The 13,019-nt window shown below is 40.8% G+C and overlaps 1 protein-coding gene across 1 annotated transcript; it reads right to left on the bottom strand.

Moving 5' to 3' along the window:
* Nucleotides 1-316: 316 nt before the first annotated feature.
* LOC104281079 (collagen alpha-2(V) chain-like) lies at nucleotides 317-12,665 on the bottom strand (the record flags this gene model as incomplete). Its single annotated transcript, XM_009878943.1, has 11 exons — nucleotides 317-370; nucleotides 978-1,031; nucleotides 3,670-3,747; nucleotides 5,316-5,426; nucleotides 7,643-7,664; nucleotides 8,190-8,279; nucleotides 8,936-8,989; nucleotides 9,329-9,354; nucleotides 10,155-10,187; nucleotides 10,870-10,883; nucleotides 12,404-12,665. Coding segments are annotated over 11 exons (798 nt in total), but the record flags the coding sequence as incomplete, so codon positions are not given.
* Between the last annotated feature and the right edge of the window lie 354 nt (nucleotides 12,666-13,019).

Raw genomic sequence — 13,019 nt, 5'->3', positions numbered from 1 at the left:
TATCTAAGTCTCTCTGGAGAGCCTCCCTATTAATTAACGAGGCGACCCCAAGAACTGGCTGAGGAGAGATAGCAAAGAGCCAGTGCCTAAACCTTCAGGATGATGATGATATGTAACGACAGGGCAGGCGGGTTTTCAAAAGAACTGCTAAGATTTATAGTTGTGACACAGCACTTAACGAGGAGCATGATTACAAAGAAATGTAAACAGACAAAAGTAGTTACACCAGGCACATCTGCTGGTTAGTCACTGTCTCACAGAAGCCAGTATTTGTTTTATTGAAAATAAAACAAGATACAAAGAATGACAAACTTACGTCTTCACCAGGTTTGCCCGGAGGTCCCTCTGGTCCACGAGAACCAACCGGACCCTAAGAAATAAATAGATTTGTGAGAAGTCAGTTTAGCCATCACTAAAATACCTATTTGCTCCATTTCAAAGCCTGGTTTTACAAAAACAAGTGTAGGAAAAGCATGATTCTATGTCTAAGCACACGTAATTTTGTAGTGCTTTTTCTAACCCTCCTGCCCCTAAAAACCCGAATGCTAAATAAAAACACAGGACAGATTCTTTTGGATGAAAAAAACCAACAAAAATCTCTGCATAAAATACCACAGTTGCTGTTGTTCCAAATCTCTGGCTCATGCTTTTAATTTCAAATCTTTTTATCATTTCCAAAAAGTAAATATTCTCATAAGTTACAATACCAGGTATGGTTTTACCAGTGCTTAGCCAACCTCAGGTCTGTACTGGAAAAGTCATAATGACTGTTTACACCATAGTTAATATTATATGTGTTCAAAACAATTCAAATCCACTGATTCAAAGCAACACGCTTTGAGCACCACAACTCTTAGCTGAAGTTACTTAACAGCTTCAGTCGAGACAACATGAAAAAAAAATCTGCTCTGAAATAAGGAGGTATAATATATTGTTGGCAATTTTATTGTAAAAATGTTTGTATTTATTGGTCTTACCATAGGTCCTGGATCCCCAGGTTCTCCAGGTGGGCCTGTGGGGCCAGCACCACCCTAAAATTAACCGAAGACGAACACAGTTACAATCTCCAAAAAGTAAAAACGTAAGGATATGAATTAAAACCCACGATCGGGAAAATGCCAGCCCGTGGACAGTGTGGATTCTAATTCAGAATCACCTCACACTGTGAAATGAGCGCAAGCTGGATACTAAAATCCCTTGGGCTGGAGGTAAGTCCTGTGCCACCCCCAAACTCGCTGGAAACTTAACCCCAGGTGCATACTGACAGAAGAACAGTCACCACTTCCATTGCTGTTCGCTCATTAAAAAACATGTGTTGGGTTAAAATCTCACTAAAGCTCTAACAATTTGTTCTTTTTGAGTTAATTCCTGTGTATAGAGTGCATCTGGAGCAGAGCTGCTGAAAGCAGCATGGTGAGATTCAGCTCTGGATGAAGACGTTCGTGGACATATCGCTGAAGACTGACATTGTGCACACACTCCCCAGTCATCCAAATCCTGCTCTGGCAGCGGGGCTGGACTAAACGATCTTTCAAGGTCGCTTCCAACCCCTGACATTCTGTGATTCTGTGATGCCCTGAGGCGAAGTACTTACTTGTTTTCCTTGGAGACCCTGAGGACCTCTCGGACCCACTGGACCCTATTGAAAACATACTGTTATACAGCGGCAACCACCCCTCCCCAAGCAACATTCATCCTACATCAACAGGAAAATGGCTTGACGTGATGTCCAAGATAACGCTTCCGTGGTCAAACCCTCTGAAAAGCTTTTACTCCGGAGAACAATGTTGTGATATATAAAAAAAAAATAGAACCGAAATCTTCAAACTCAAAAAGCCACAGGGTTGTAAATTTGTTAGCAGCTGAAAATATGGGCTTCCTCATTTTCTGGAACCAGTTAGAATAACTGAGTTGCTTGCAGAGCTCTGCTGAAAAAAAATAGTAGCAACAGAACAGAATTGAGGGGAATAGTCTTCCCTTGAAGGGAATGTCATTACTCCGGTTAATCTCGTCATGGAATCAATGACAACACAAATTCATGCTGCTGTTCTCAGCTGCAAACAGCAACAAGCAGCGATGGCAGGACATATTTGCATGAATAATACAAACCACTAAACCAGCTTTCAACCAGCTGTGGTTTGTCACAGAGAATGCATATTTCCCCTTAAAAAAGATTGATGGGATTTTTAGCGAAAATCTCATGCTTAATTGTAATTCATACCATGACGTAAACATAATCTTATCTGAAAGCAACTCTCTTGTTTCTAGAAATACAAAAATAGCTATAGCAGAGGTTAACTCCTATTTTGATAGAAACTCCAGAATTGTCTCTAACAAACCATTATTTTTTACTAATTTTTATCAAACACATGTAGAAGACAGAGTAATTGGCCACTGAAAAATTCAAATCAACTCTAAAAACAAACTAAAAAGCACTGCCTCAGCTGAATGACTGTCAGTTACCCAGTTAACAAGGGAAAGGAAAGAAGGGTATCACAGAACTTGATGAATCAATCCAAAGAGCGAGTGAGCACCAATGGACTTCAGTAGACTTTGTGTAAGGCCTTAGAGAGACCTAGATCTTGAAAAGCAGAGTAAAAGTGATGTTAAAAGAAATCATATTTGAGAAAGAAAAAAGAAGAGGAGGTACAAGAGGTGCAATGTCTTGAGAGTAAGCAAATTAAGCAGATTAAGCAAAACGATGGAGGGCAACAAAGTAGTAGAGACTCGTGGAATAAGTCATGGTATGGGTGCAAAGCAAAAAGTCATAAAAAAGGAAAGGTCTTCGAAGAAATCCTAAGGCAAATCATCAGATTATCTTTAGGAGCTTTTAAGTTGTATTAAAACTGAGTTGAAGGTTACCAGTGGGGACTTGGAGGGGTAAGACTCAGACAGGGAAAATTACAGAGAATAGAGTCACTGAAGGATTGTCTCCTTAAGAATGAATATTAAAAATAACAGCAAAGAGGGCAACAGCATCTTCAAGACATCGCGTTGTGATAAACGCCCTTAATGAAAAGAGATGGTATTCAAACCCCAACAGTTCTGGCAGAAACAGCCAAGGGTGGTGAAATGGCTTCCACAGATGCTAAAAAATTTCAGTGTTACCATTAAGTCCTCCCAGTGCACCAAAAGTAAAGGGCATTGTCGAAACAGCGAGAGATGACAATGTTAAAACTGGACCCACTGGAGAAATGGAATGTCTGTCTTAAAATGGTGAAGCATAGCTTTCAGTTAACAGCTGGTTTCAAAATTTTTTTTTTAACTACTACCAGAAATAACTGTCTTTGATGTAACGATGTGAAAACAAGCCTTCAAAAGTACGTATTTCTTCATTTAGCTTTGTGATATACTTGATGCTTTTCAGTTACTCTGCAGTGACTCAAGATAAGAGAAGATCAGGAGCTTTTTTTTTCCTGTAGCAAGCTGCTATATTCCAGGAGGAGGGAAGGAAAACAGCAAGAAGGCTAGAGATCCCCCATTTCTAAGAAAAAACTTTCCCTTTAACAGAAGACTATTTTTTCACTTTTTTTTCCAGGGACTGTGCAAAACCACACCATACATCCAGGTTCTAGAGGCACAGGAAGTTGAAAAGGATGAATTCTCCTTTTGTTTTTCCACTTATGCACTTCCACCCTGTTCTACAGTACAGGGCTAATCAGGTCTTACCACCGAGCCAGGCATCAGGCCCATCTGACTCGCAAGTCCGGATTTCTCATCCAGTCCTGCCATCTGAGCTGAAAAGGGCTGAAAAAAAAAAAGAGTGATTTTAGCTGTCAGTCCTTTTGATGGTTCATACAGCAAAAATCCATGCAATCGAATCTCCGTTGTTTCCAACACTGAGAACTAAATTCTCTCTTTAATTGTTAAAATAAGTCTTTCCTGTAAACTTGAAGTGGCAAATCCAAACAGAGGAAACCCTCCCATGAAATCAATTAGATTTCTTTCACTGCCTTCAAATTTGAAGCACGCCTGCAATGCTCTTTCACGTCTTCTAAGCCCCTCTTTTGTTTTCCCTTATTGTGGTTCAAGTTCAGAAATATCTTAAGGTAAATGGCAATGTAGCTGATTCTGCAACTCCAATCAGAGTTTTTAAGCGTGTTGCCCTTATCCAGGAACACTGAAGGCCACTGCCTTCATGTCAGCTCACAGAGACAAAGGGGTTAGAGCAGGGAGAACCTCCAGCAAGCTCACAGGTGAAATCTACAGTTTTACTTTGCTTCATTCAGAGCAAGAGCTTATAGCGACTGAGAAGAAAGAACAGCACCAACGTGCATTCAAGTTCTTCTAAGATTTACAGCTTGTTCCATCTGATTGGTCCTCAAACACATCTTTCCCGAGGCTGGAGATCACCAAACTTCAGAGACGGGAACACAAATCAAAAATGTCGTAAATCTTTGGCCACATCTCTTCTTTCATAATTTCTATCAAAATCTCTGAAGGATGGTGGTCTAAATACTATCCTGGTGCTTCTGTGCTTCTAAGGGATTCCTCTGTGCTAAAGACATTTACTTGGGCTGAACTTGCTGGCTTGAGGACTATTTGGAAAGGTGGTTAAGTCAAGAAACACTGCCCAAACTTGTAAGCTGTTGGTCTACCGTGAATATTTCAGCTTGACAGTATAAATCTACTGTTTTCAGCAATGTTGCAGGAACAAGGGAGTGAGGAATCAAAACAGACATCTTCTAAACAGCAATGATGATGTAAACTGAATGTACTTGAGAAGCTCAAATATATATTTCGTTATCAATCATAATTAGTGCTCCATACAGTTGGTGGAGGGGGGTGAAGTCTTGCAGAACCACTTGTCTGTACCTATGGCTGGTTAGCACTGCTTTTCATAAACAATTCCTTACTTAATCTTCTCCACGTTGGTCTGAACAATTGCAACTAGAAGTATTCTTAACCACATTTTAATTTCTCTCATGAGTTACACTATTATTTAGAACTCATTTTTATTTTCTGTATTCCTAATTTGGCACTCCAGTTTTCCTATACTATTGCTCAGATCCCCTGGGTTTAAGTCAGGTGGAAAGCAAAGGAACCCTACTGGGGATTTCAGATTAGGGTACCTTGGTTTTTCCAGATGCTAAAATCCATTGTGAAAGTTGCGTCCTTTCCGCGGCTTATCTCTCCCTGTTCTAAATTTTGGCAGAACCTGCACTGCCACTAATTGCTGGCCTGAATGACTGGGAGACAGGAACCGTGGGCACGGCATTCCACATGCACTGAAGCAAAGAGAAGTTACTCGTTGTGTAACGTGGATCTGGCTCAATGCTTACTTCACTTTCTACTAAACCAAGTGTAAAACTTACCCTGCTTAGTCCATCTGGTCCTGGGTGGGTAGGATGGCCTGGAGGACCAGGGTCACCAGGCTGGCCAGGGATACCAGGTTCACCATCAATCCCTTGAGGACCACGAGGACCCTAGGAAGAAAATCAGAAATGCCAACAGTGTGCAGAGGTACTCACTGAAGTCGTTGTAACTGGCACACAACTGCCTTGCTTGCGATCCATCTGTATTTCTAGAGAAAGGTCTTCAAATGTTCTTTAATATCGCCTGTTCATACCTCCAGACAAGAAGCAGCACTGGCTAAATTAGTCACAAATCCAACACAATGTAGAAATTTTTCTCGCAGCCTCTTTTAGAAACCCAGGCTTCCTATCATTCCATACTAGAGCACGGTATTCCTGAAAATCTCTTTAGCTTTGCACACAATACAGAATATCACAAATTTATTTCTGAAATGCATACAGCTCCAATGAGTGTATGTTGACACATGTGCTTAGGAAATCCCAGGGTAAGGCTGGATTTTTCCAGCCTCCTGACATCACAAATGTTTTGGACAGCTCATACTAGTGCCGAATTCTCAACGCAGTTACACTGCCAAAAATGCTGAGTTGCTCCCTTGGTGCTGATGTCACCTGTAGCTAGGATTTGCAGAACAGGCTAGGGAGCCACCCCATCGCTCCCATCTGGATCCCCCACTTTTGATTCCTAAACTGCAGTCAACCTGTCCTGTGTCAGAAATAAAATTAAATAGGGGAGCAGCTAATAAAACATTGGGGGAACAAAATCCGTGGCAAGAGGAACAGTAAAGACACACTTCAATCATAAATACAGCTTGTCACTGTCCTGCCTTCATTAGAATGAAATGCTCGACTGTGACGAGGAAAAATAATCTTTAAACGTTGACCTTCAGAAGTCTGGCTTCTCGATCTGTCCTCCTGGTCTGAAACTCCTATAAGCCTAGCTGTCAGGGGAAAATCTTTCTCTGATCAAACCCGCATGTGCAAACCCACACCTACTTGCAGAGTGAGCTGTGAATAGAATCATAGAATCATGGAATGGCCTAGGCTGGAAGGGACCTTAGAGATCATCTAGTCCAACCTCCCTGTTTTGGGCAGGGACGCCACCTCTCGACTAGACCAGGCAACACATGGGGACCGAGCGGGAACGGTGTTCTGAACCAAGCCAGAAAATCTGGGCACATTGGATGGCAGCAGAAGGCTTTAGCAGAAAACTTTATTGTTCAATATTTCTGTCATAAGCACAAGTACAGGCTGCCAAACCTAAAAGTGCATACTGTCCAGAGGTAAAGAATAAGTCATATTCTTTCGTTTCTCAAAATAAAAGGAAAAAAAAGCTAAGCATTAGAGAAAGAAAAGAAAAAAAAATCAAAACAGCTGCCTAAAACAAATTAAGCAAGCTTCTACACAACAACCACTGATTTTCAATATCCAGACCAAGGCACCTTAACAAAACCTGGTATAGAAAAAGGTCCTTTTTACCCTTCTCTTTATAAAAGGATCCACTCTTCAGCCACTAGTAATCAACTTGCTTCAGGTGCAACACTGCAACCTCTTTCTCAAAACCCCGAAAGGCAGGTTTGTATTTGTAGATGGCATCTAACCAGCGGTGTACAACCAGTGTACAATCAGTGTTTGGGGTTTTTAAATTAAAATCGTCATTATTTATGTTACATTATTATTTATATGAGTTATATATATTACGTTATATTATTATTATTGTTAATATTATTATCGTTATATGTTATATTATTATTTTCTATTATGTTACAGTATTATTTTTATATGGGATAAAAAAATAAAATAAATAATCCCTTTCATTTTCTTTCACCAGATCAAAATCTGTGAGGCCTAGACAAAAAAGGAGAACTATTCTCACAGAGGCCACGAGGTGGCATCATTTAAACACGAATTTACCCGCTCTGGCCATTGCCGCAGCTCTTCAGGGGACTATGACAGGTTTTGCCTGTACTGGAGTAAGAGAAAATGCAGGTAATGTAAGAACGCTCTCAAGCTACCGTCTGTTTGAACTGCTGCTGCAATTACAACCGCTTGTAAAGCAATATGGAAACAAGGCGTATCAATGGTTCGGAGGATGCTCAAGCTTATTTTCTGTCTTTAAAAGATCATTTGCGAACACCTAAAACTTTACAGTGCTCCAAAACTACTCCTCCCTAGCTGGCTTTTGCAAATGTGAACACGCACTTGCGACTTTTTCAAGTCCCAAGAAGCAAACAAAACGCTTGGAAATGTGCTTCGTGGTTTTGTGCTATCACCAGTCAGTAACGAATTCACCCAGATCGATTTTATAAAGGGTGTCTGCACAACATTACCTGCTCCATGAAGTATTTTAAACTGTAAACAATGCACAGAATAAAAACTGCATGTGTGAGCTAACTTTTTTTTTCCTCCCCAAGTATAAATGGAAAATCCTGCCCTAGCAAGTCACTCTTTGTTCTCAGACCTACTCTGACATACGCACAGCAGCTCAGCAGAACCTTTGACGTATTATTTTCGAAAAAGCCAACTGCTTCCTAACCCCAAATATAATAACCTGTCTCAAAGGAATACAAAACTATTTACAGCCTTTAGGTGCTTCTAGTCACCACTTTGTAGAGACATACAAGAGATGCACGGCACGGAATCAGAAATTATTTCACATTTCCTCAATAATGCTGCACTTGAGATGCCTCTATAAATGCAGGCGAGACTCTTCCACGCAAGATTTCACAATTACTGGCAGAATTTTTTCAGGCATCCTTGATACTCATTCATCAGACAAACGTCTTACGGTGACCTAGAGAGCAGCAGTGGCTTGGCACCCCTGTCTCGAAGAGGATAGTTGGATCTGCTCCTCTGCTTTAGAAGAAGCGTCATTACCATCTACGGACAACAGGCACACGCTGGAGGAACGACAGCACAAAGGAGTCGGTTTTAGGCTGGCTAAACTCAGCATTGGCTTGCTCTCTCCTGAGGGATAGGAAAACACCCACCCAGAAATTACCAGACAGCTCTTTAAAACACACTTTTAGCAGCTTTCTGCTCTTTGACCCAGCTTTTTCGACAGGAACGTGTCATCTTTGGTATTTTCAGCACTCCCTTTTAGCCTTTCTGTGGTTCTCCACACGCAGACACTGAAATTCCCTTATGAAGTCTTTATTTCCACTGAGCAGCCTCGATCAGCTTATTCACCAGCATACCAACATATGCAGTCACACGTTAACTCCTGCTGACTTCCTGAGCGTTGCCTTTTCTGAAATACTCGGAACCACACGGCTCACGCTGCTTCCGATGCACAGCAGCAAACAGCAAAAAGTCAGCAAGTTCGGAAAGACGATGTTCGACTTTTGTGGCGTGAGTGTTCTCTGTGTGTTTCTCTTAAATCCTGAAGAAAGCCATACTCTCAGATATTACTTCTGGAAATACTGCTAAACCTTTGTCAGCTATTTCAAAATATTCAGGTTTCAACCTAGCCGGGGAATGGTGAGATATAAATGGATTCTTTTGGTTGCTACCTGAGTCTTGGAAAATATGAGGAAAGTTCTAGTAACTAGCAAGCATGGAGGCAGTTTAAAACTTTTTGAGGTTAGACCAGTATTTGATTTTGGAGATATTTAATGACTTACAGGTCTTCCCTTTGGTCCTCGTTCTCCTCGTGGTCCTTGTGAGCCTGGAGGTCCCTAAAACAAAGATTAGAAATCTTAAGTACCTTTTAAATTAGCTAATGATTACTAAAGCTCGGGATGTGTGAACTGCAATGCTTATTTCAAAATTATTTTGTACTTTTGTTTGGGTTTTTATTTCACATCCTTGCACAAAGGTCCACAGACACGCACGGTCTACAATCACACATCCCTTCGCTTGGCCTCACCTGAGCCTAATCAAAAACCCCATTATCTTGTAGCCTCCCCAAATCAAACAGTTTCGCACTTCCCATCACCCTCACGACACCAAACCGAGAGGGCAGAACGCGGAAAACGCGATCATCAGAGAAACTGCAGATGAAAAAAAATACTCACGGCTGGTCCCGGGCGGCCTCGGATTCCTGAAACCTAAAGGCAATACAAATTAAAGTGAGCAGACTGCCTTGTGGTTGTATTTCTTGTGGCTATCCTACAGAAAATTAGACATCGAAGAGGAAATAGCAGGGCTTTTTGGGGAGGGGGGAAATAAATAAATAAATAAATAGATAGATAGATAGACAGATAAACAAACAGATAGATAGATGGATAGATAGATAAAATACACACAAAAAATCCACTCTCCCTTTTTAGGGCTTTTCAAGATAAGGATAAATAAACAAACAAACAAACAAACAAACAAATAAATAGGCAGATAGATAGATAGACAGATTAAATACACATAAAAATTCCACTCTCCCTTTTTAGCTTTGGATCTTTTTATAAGCAATTAGAGCACAATATTGGAAGTATCATTGTTATTCTAAAAAAACTGAAATATTCTAAAAAAGTTGAAATAAGTAAATTACAATGATTTAGTCTCAACTTATTCTTTTAATTGCCTTCATGCTAAATAAATACAGAAAGTAACAATTTATTTCACCAGTTTTCTCCGGTGTCTCTACACTTTCCAAATACTAATTTACCATTAACTATAAAAAATAAAGATTACGACAACACACCTCAGTAAGAATTTTTCGCAAATGCAATCCAAGGCAAGGATTTTTAATGTTACATGTGTGAAACAGCATAATTAATTCCATTCCTTTCATTCCTAGGCTGCTTATTTTTGGTTTAATTTCCTTAATTGCTGCCATTTTGCTTTAAAGCCCTAAAATGGACACTTCCAGGGTGTGCTGATAAATGAGGACAAAAATGCACTTACAGGTGGCACTATTCCAGGTTCTCCTTTTTGTCCCTGTAGGAAAAAGATAACAAAACCATCAGATGGCAGAAGACAAGTGAAAATGCAATTAATGGTAGCCGTTTCACCGACACCTTCCCTGTGACAGTGACAGATGCTAAGACCTGTCTAAGGATACAACCGAGACTAAATTAAAGTACCTGCGAAAGCTAATCCGAGGCATTTTTAATGACTACGGATGCTGATTAAATGAAGGCTAAAAAATTATCAGCCTGAGCGCCTAACATACTGGCTGCAAGAAGAGCCAGAAGCTTCCCATGGTGTTTAAGTATCAAAACCCACGTTGCAATTCTGTTATTGAGTGGTTCGATTCAGACGAAATGTGAAGCGGAGAACCGCATTCAGACTCCATTTCTTCAAGGTATGAAACTAAAATTTGTAGCATTAAAGCTACGGACAATAAAAACCTGCAGCGAAGGGCCAGGACACAAACCGATAGTGCCCGGAGTGAAGGACACAGCCTTTGCCATCTGACTTGACTGAGCTGAACGTGTTAGCAATGATGAAATAACTGAGTTTAGACCTACTGGTGGCAACCATTTTTAAAAGGAAAAGAAAAAAAAGAGGGCTTTGTAAAGACAAAAACCTTCCTACTTCCTAAAAGTTTGCTTTAACAGTTGCAATACAAATGTTATTTGGTTTTTTTTTAAAAAAAAAGTCGTAAAGGAAATCTTACCTTTCTTCCTCTACCTATTAAAAAGGAGAAAAGAAGAAAAGAGAGGAAATTATTGGCTTTGTTCTGAGAGGTAGAACAGGTGAGGGTGTTGCAGCGAGAGCCACCCCCGATGCCGGATGTCCAGAAGATGCTGTGCGGGAAGCTGGGGACATTCCTGGGGACCCAGGGGGGAGGAAACGGAGCGGTTCGCAACGATGTTCCCTGATCCTCAGCCTTTTTCACCATTGCGTTGAGGCTGGCAAGACTCTGAAATAAATTGCCCAGCAAAGCTGTGGCTGCCCCCTCCCTTGAGGTGTTGAAGGCCAGGCTGGATGAGGCTTTGAGCAATCTGGGCTGGGTAAGGGCGTCCCTGCCCATGGCAAGGGGGTGGATCAGATGATCCCGAAGGTCCCTTCCAACCTAGGCCATCCTAGGATTCTATGAAAAAAAACCACTTTAAGAAAGCAATACAGGCAATGCTGCCGGTTCCACAACATAATTGCACAGTGCTTTTTCAAAAGATAGAGCTGGCTGAGGTATTTTTGACCTTTTCTTGTTGGAAAAGCACACCATGCCCGCTTTCAGAGCCACATTCGCAGCCAGGAAAACCCTTCAGAGGAATATTTTGTTAACACCTTCACGAACAGTAAGGAATTCTGGAATGCATCCATCCTTGCTTTTATATTTGCTGGGTGGATCTTATTTGCATTGGCCTAATGCCTCCCAAAACACAGCAGGATGCACCATCTCTTTATTAATGCTCGTCACATCTTGCTCCGTTGCCCAATTACACAGGTCCCTACTACATGCTCTTTATCACTATTTTGTTCTATATTAAGCTAATCAACAACAAGTGTATCTCCTGAAAAAACTGCTTTAATTAGTATATAGAGAATGTAGTTCAAATGATTCAATACATGGGAATAATGAGAATTAATTGCAAGGTAAGAGACTTTCTTTTGGGAAAACTGAGGAGATAGCTTCCTCCAAGTCTCTCCAGGAAGACCAAATGGACTGGAAAAGGCATAATCTTTACAGTTTATAACAGAAAGTATGCAAACAAAGAGTTAATAATGTTTCATGCTAATTCTTGTTTTCTTCTGCTCACAAAAGCATCACATGTCCATGTTTCTACTTTGGGGAAACACTTCGTAGTCTTTATATTTTACTGTTTACATATAATGTTTACATTTATTCATCTATGGGAAGGGCCTCTAACTGACCGTTTTACTGAAGCACACAATTTATTATGTATATTTATATAATTACTATCTATTTATCTCAATAATTTTACTATACTTATTTATCTTAACATTATTTATTTTGCACCACAAAAAAGAGGCCAGAATTCAACTTCTTTGAAACACCGAGTCACAATTCAGATCAACTTGTCAGCTATAAAGCCATTTGGGCTTATATCGGATTCACAGGCAGATGAAAACCATTTCCAGAGCCAGCTCAGGTGCAGCCCAAGGTGGAAGGCAACTGCCAAGCACCTGCTCTCTTCAGATTTAAACTTCCACCACGGAAGTGCTATTAGAAATATCAATCTTACCAATGGTGCCATCGAAGTCACGCGTGGTGTGGGGACAGACGGGACAGCACTCTCCTGGGGGCACCTGCGGGTTCTCACACTCCAGCGCATCTTGACACTGGATTTCATCGCAAAGGATGGCTCCGTTGTCGCAGACGCAAATTTGGCACGGTGAGGGCTTCCAAATATCCCTGTTCAGGTACATCTGGCCATTCTGAGTGCAAGCTATTTCTTCGACATCTTCTCCTGGTGTAGGAGAGAGGATATACAAAATATTTGCCAGCTGTGAAGCCAGAGGAGCACAGGTAAACTCACGAAACCAAAATATGTGCAATAAAAAATTTAAAAAAAAAAATCAAGTAGAAATGTTTCTTTGGGTATCCAACATTTTACACAATGCCCTTTCAGCAAAAAAAAGAAAAATTTTCACTTGGGCCCAATGAGTATTTCATCCTCTAAATGAACACAAGTGCTAGCAAAAGCAAGGAACTGCCTTGAGAAAATGGGTCAGAAACCTGCAAACCAAGAACCCCCATCCAAAGACACTTTCCTCTGAGTCACACATTGCAAGGCTGTCACAAATAGTCCAGAATTATTCTCCTGACCCCTGGAACGCTGCAGGGAAGACCAATATTAC

Source organism: Apaloderma vittatum, unplaced genomic scaffold, assembly GCF_000703405.1.
Source record: "Apaloderma vittatum isolate BGI_N311 unplaced genomic scaffold, ASM70340v1 scaffold15121, whole genome shotgun sequence".
Classification (NCBI taxonomy): Eukaryota; Metazoa; Chordata; class Aves; order Trogoniformes; family Trogonidae; genus Apaloderma; species Apaloderma vittatum.
Note: the sequence above shows the minus strand (reverse complement) of the source record. Positions and strands in the feature narration are given on the sequence as shown.